At 35.6% G+C, this 5,661-nt stretch overlaps 1 protein-coding gene across 1 annotated transcript in view; it reads right to left on the reverse strand.

The window, feature by feature from the left end:
* Positions 1 to 2,349, reverse strand: part of LOC104292103 (chromosome unknown open reading frame, human C4orf29) — a 19,569-nt gene extending 17,220 nt beyond the window's left edge. The window contains exon 1 of the mRNA XM_009891425.1: positions 2,258 to 2,349. Coding sequence (XP_009889727.1) covers positions 2,258 to 2,349 — 92 coding nt within the window. The remainder of the gene's footprint in view (positions 1 to 2,257) is intronic.
* Positions 2,350 to 5,661: the final 3,312 nt, after the last annotated feature.

The following is a 5,661-nucleotide window of genomic DNA, read 5'->3' on the forward strand; positions in this document are numbered from 1 at the left end:
AATTGATGAGGTGCCAAGTGACTTGAATCAACCAAGAAGTCAGCTTTGTTTTGAACAGGGATTTGGATTAGATGCCCTCAAGATTGCCCTCTCAACCTTAAGTATTCTACACTAAGAATAACTTGCTCATTCTTACAGTTGTAAATACACACAACAATGTTACCTGACCAACTAAAACATCAGATTTGGGTGGAAAGTACAGGACAGTAGTATAACAGGAACGATCTGTTCACCTTCCCAACACCAGAGAAAACCGAACCAAAAGGACAGAAAGAAAATCCATTCTACCACCATATCAAAAATAGCTCCACTATGTAGCCTTTGCTTTTCTCATACAGAACAGCAGGCACATTAAGTACTTCCGAGAAAATAAGGGTACAGGTATGAGATATGTGTAGAGGGTAAGCTAATGAAGAGATCCTAAAATCTTCTAAAAATACTGCATTTCTGTATTTCCTCCATAGTTAGGATATTGAAGGCTAGATCTTGCATGTGTTGAGGAATTTCAACTCTTGCTAATAAGTTGAGGATAAAGCATTAGGATATCAACAGTCACCACACCAATGGTGTGCACATAAAACTTCAGATTACATCTAGGCAGGGTAGTCTGTAGTACCAAGTTCAGTTAATGCTTGAAATATAACCAATATTATAATTTATTCTAATGGAGCTTCACAGTGGTGATGGAGAGATGGACAACGTTGACACTGTTTTTGTCATGACAGGGCATGCACACTAGGGAGTGGTACTCCCTCCTCCTCCCACTAGCCAGTATGAGGAGTCAGGAGAACATGGTATTCTTTCTTCATCCAGGTGAAACCAGACTTCTGGAAAACAGATCATTTTCTTCCTATTCAGGGGCAATACATAGAACAAATACTTTTTCCACTTTTCAGACCAGCAGGCTAGCAAGCCTGCTTCGTGTTTCCCCCACAGCTTTTGATCTCATGTGAGAGGTTTTTTTCCCCCCACTATGAAAAAGGAAGAGCCATAGCTGGTACCATTATTACTATGAGCAATGCTTCTTTATTGCTGTTTGACATTAGTGTGATTACCCTTATAGACCCCATGCAAGAGAAAAGCCTTGCCTAGTATTGCAACAGCTAACAGCAGGAGTTGCCCTATATAGCAATTGTGTTGGGGGGAGATGGGGATGGGCGAGTGAAACTTCATCATGTCTCACCAAGAACCTAAAAGATTTTAAGAGAGGGTTTTGATAGCATTAAAATGCCCCATTTCAGACAGACACACACATAACAGGATATAGAAATGTTGTTATCAAAACAAAACCCACATTTTTTTGCTTTTTCCAACAAAAGTAAACTAAACATTTTAAAAATCTAATATTCTCATTTTGCAAGAAAGTCTGCTACTTAAGAGAAAAATCAACTGAAGACAGACATACAAAGCAATCCAAGTGCCATTTCAAGATGAGCTGTTGTGAAGCTAACCAATGTTTCACTTGGACTTAAAAATAAAACAACCCCCAACATAATTCCGCTGCTATCCACAGTGAACAAAATTTTATTTCAGTATTTTTTAAAACAAATTCTTTATTTATTTTTCAAATACATAAGAATTAGCTTATTAAATAGAGATTTATCATTTCCTATTTAAATACTATATGATACAGCATATACCTATTCACTCCCTTAATTTTTAAACTTTAGAAATCCAAGTGCTCAACTTCCAAGCGTTACTCAATAATAATTTTAAAATATTTGCTGATTTTTATTAGTTAAGAGGTACTTCCATTTTTTTTTTTCTCTTATTTTCAGGACATCTGAAGAGAATGAGTCTATTACTCTGGGCTATGAGAGAAACTTCTGATTACATCTTACCCTTTTAAAGCCCATTATTATTAAGAAGCTACAGAAAGCTAGCAAGATCCTCTTTCATGTTAAACAGAACAATTCCTCTGCAAAAATTAAGTAGGTTTTGCTTCTAGAAAACACTTCTCAGAGATGCAGCTTGAAGTATATTATCATATATGCATAAACGAAAAATATAATTGGACACATATACATTCTTTCAAGAAAAGCCTCTTTAAACATAACCACTTAGCAAATCCCTTTAAGACTTGGTTTACATCCAGCTCCTCCCTCGGTACAGAGACACATGATTTCCTGAACAAAAGAAACTTTAACACTTTTTTTTTAAAAAAAATATAGGACAGTAACAATTGTTGGTATTTCAAAGATTGTTATTTTATTTTAATATAAAGTATTGTTCAAGCTGTTATTTTCTAACAAGTCACCTTTTCAGATCCTCTGGCTTTCCCCATCCTCTGATGAAAAGTTTAGTGAGGAGAAGCTTTCTGTACAAGACATCTAATTTACTTACACCCATTAGCAGCAAACTGACATCTAGAAAAAAGAACAGGTAAAAACAAGGCATTTAAAGGGGTTAAGTTGAAGGGCAAGTTCATTGACTCTAACACAAAGTAGGTTCTTATTCTGGTATCTGTATTAATGAAAAGCCATACCATTTTATCCAAGGAAGTAAACCTTGACATTCAATAAACAAAATACAAAGGCCATTAATACAAACTCTATAGCTTTTTTAGGAAAATTTAGGAGTAGGAATTTAACATGCCTAATATAACCAGAAATTTATTACATAATTGATGACAAGCCAACTAAAGAGGCACATAAGGTCACAGACCTACATCTTCAACCAGTCCTAGCAGTATTTTTCTTGAACTGATAAAACAAAGAGCAGCATTGATCTCTGTCCTGTCAATACAGCTATGATAGCAAAAACTTTTTAGTCAGCACAGGTTTTCAAAAAAACATCTCAGAATGGAAGCTCAAAACAATATTTGGTTTTAAACAACTAGAAGACTAGATCTCTAGCTACGTAATTATTTGTTTATAAAAAAGAAACAAAGAAAAAAAAAAAGTAGCTCCAGTCACTCATGCAGAGAAAGCTCGTTTTTGTAAATTTGTTTTCATTGGTATCTTAAATGTATATCCTAACCCTTATTTTATCCATTCCTTTACAATCTTTGCCAACTCATTTCTTACCGTTTTGAAAACGATACTCCCCTTCCCTTCAGGGAAGAAATGCCATCAAAACCCTTACTAGTATCATTCCTACTTCAGCAAATACACTAGTTCAAATATAGCCAAACCCAACAAGGTTTTAGGCCAGCCGAGTATTATTTTCACAGCAATACTTACTGAAGTGAACAGGGAGCCCCTACTGTGCTCTTCCAATCAGGAAGGAAGAAAAAAAGAAAAAAAAAGTAACTCAAATCTGGTTTCTTGCTCAGCAGGATACAGGTTATTCAATTAAAAAATGTCCAGGATCTGTGTACACCTAAGAAAACAACAGATTTAATAATCACAGACTTGGTTAGTAAGTTTGCTTCAACTACTTTTAGTATTTCCAGATCCCTCCATACTAAATGGTATCAATAACTTCATAACACTCCAAAATAGTGTAATTTAATTCATGGTGGGTTGTGTTTGGTTTTTTTTTAATTTTAAACCAAAGTTCATATATTCTGCCACACTTTAATGTAATGTGGTAATTCTCAAAATAAACTCGTCTGAATATAACAAGTTAAAATTGTGGTCAAATTAATAAATACATTCCTTTGTACTTCTAAGCAGCAAATACTTAAGAATCAATATACAGAAAAAAGAAAAACACTTGAACACCTAGAGTAACTTACTATCAAAACAGAAATTACAGACAACTTAAGGTACTTGAATACTAGAACAAGCATCCCAGAAAGCCACAGTAGTTCTATGTTCAGTCACCACAGGGCAGAAATAAATACCTGAAAAGACCAGAAAGTCAAAGTGGGGACCTTCTATTTTAACACTGTAGAAAGCATTAGTTCCTACTTCACCAGTCCCAAACAGCTGACTGTGTGATCTTACTCTTCTGATCCATATCTGCTTGGTCTAATAAAATCACAACCTCAATACAAGCTTTTTCTTTGCCCGCTCTGGAGATATCCATTGACCTCACGTGCTGTTGGGATGTCAGATGGGAAACGTTTGCCAGCCTCTGCAAGGTCCCTCCTCTGCTTTTTGGAGTAGGGGGACAGCTTGGTATTTCCCTGGTGCTAGAAGAAAACTGGGACAGCAACACAGACCAGACCCTCTATGAGGCGTAGAAGACTGTTCAGAGTGAGTACATACAAGAGTAAATCTACGCTGTCAAAAACATACTAAAACTAGATTTGTAGTTCTATTGGTACACTGCTTACCAGTAACTGTGAAAAGAAATTTTAATGAATGTTTTGATGCTTTACAAAGCAGCCTTACATGTTTTTGTTTGGTTGGTTGTTGGTTTCATTTTTTGTAAATCCTTTCCCAAATAAAGCCTAAGTAGAGAAAAAACATGAAGATGTTGATTTTGCTGTCAGTTCGAAGGCTGGCACAATAAGCTTTCTCTGTTGCACCAAAGGAATGCCAAAACAAGTTTCTAGACAAATACATTATATTTAAATGCAACATTGATTGAGGTGAAAGGGTTGTCTCATCCTGTATTCTATTTCATTGATTGAATAAAGACTCTAACGTAATTCAGGATATTCCAATTAATGAGATTCAAAATTAAACCACTACTGAAAAGAGTGCACGAAACACTGAAACAAAAAAATATTTCAAGAACGTGGAGTATGTTGTATAGAACTTCTCAGAAATATTACTGAGATAAAACTGGGGTCATGATCACATTTTGTTTATCTCAGTAACAAAAGGGTACAGCATGCTTCAGTCACTACCCATCAATGTCTACATGGAAAGACAATTACAAATATTTTTACTGCCAGAAAAGGCAAATCCAACTGTTGGAAACTTCAGTTTTATAACTTCACGGTACAAGTAAAGAGCATGGAGAATTTGAACTTGAGAAAAGAATCAGCAGAGCTTGTTTTGGAACGTGACTGGATTTCTACCACCTGACACTACACACACGTCAGTCACATCACGATCCCTTTGTAAGGCAGGTCAGCTGGAAGTAGTGACCTGATAAAGATGCTGCACAGTTGTGTGGCCCAGAAGCAGTACTTACGTTATGACTATTCAATGAGTATATTGCTAACATGGTAAGCTTTACATAATTATAAGTAGTGAACAGAAATTCCAACAGATATAAAGGCACAGTAAGAAGCGATCCACTAAAAAACCAAAACAAACCTACATTTTAAAATAGTATTATCCAGACACAACAACCTAGTGATAAATTATTACTAGGTTCTTGCTCTAAGAAGAGTGTTTTTCTTTGCTTGCAGAAGCCTCATACCGCATACTAACTATGCATTTTTGGGTTGCACACTTATTTCATAGAAACAGACAAAAAAAAAAATTCCGAAATCCAACACATAAAAGGTCTGCTATTCCTTTTCATCCAGTGCATGCAGCTTCAGTTAGAAGAAAAACACCACTGGCAAGTACATAAAGACTTTATTAACGGCCCAGTCTACCACTTCTAGATGTGAATATGAAACAGCTCCCACCAAGAAGTTAACCTGAAAAAGCCAAGAGTGTGGCTTTTAGAAGGCCGAGTCCTTAACTTCCCTGCCCTATTTCTTTTTTTAAAAAAGAAAAAAAACTAATTGGAAAACACTAATTGGAAGAGATTCCCCCCCACCCCCTTTTCCCATCAATAGAAGTAACAATAGCTTAAAAAAAAAAAAAGAAA

This window comes from Charadrius vociferus, unplaced genomic scaffold, assembly GCF_000708025.1.
Source record: "Charadrius vociferus isolate BGI_N301 unplaced genomic scaffold, ASM70802v2 scaffold159, whole genome shotgun sequence".
Classification (NCBI taxonomy): Eukaryota; Metazoa; Chordata; class Aves; order Charadriiformes; family Charadriidae; genus Charadrius; species Charadrius vociferus.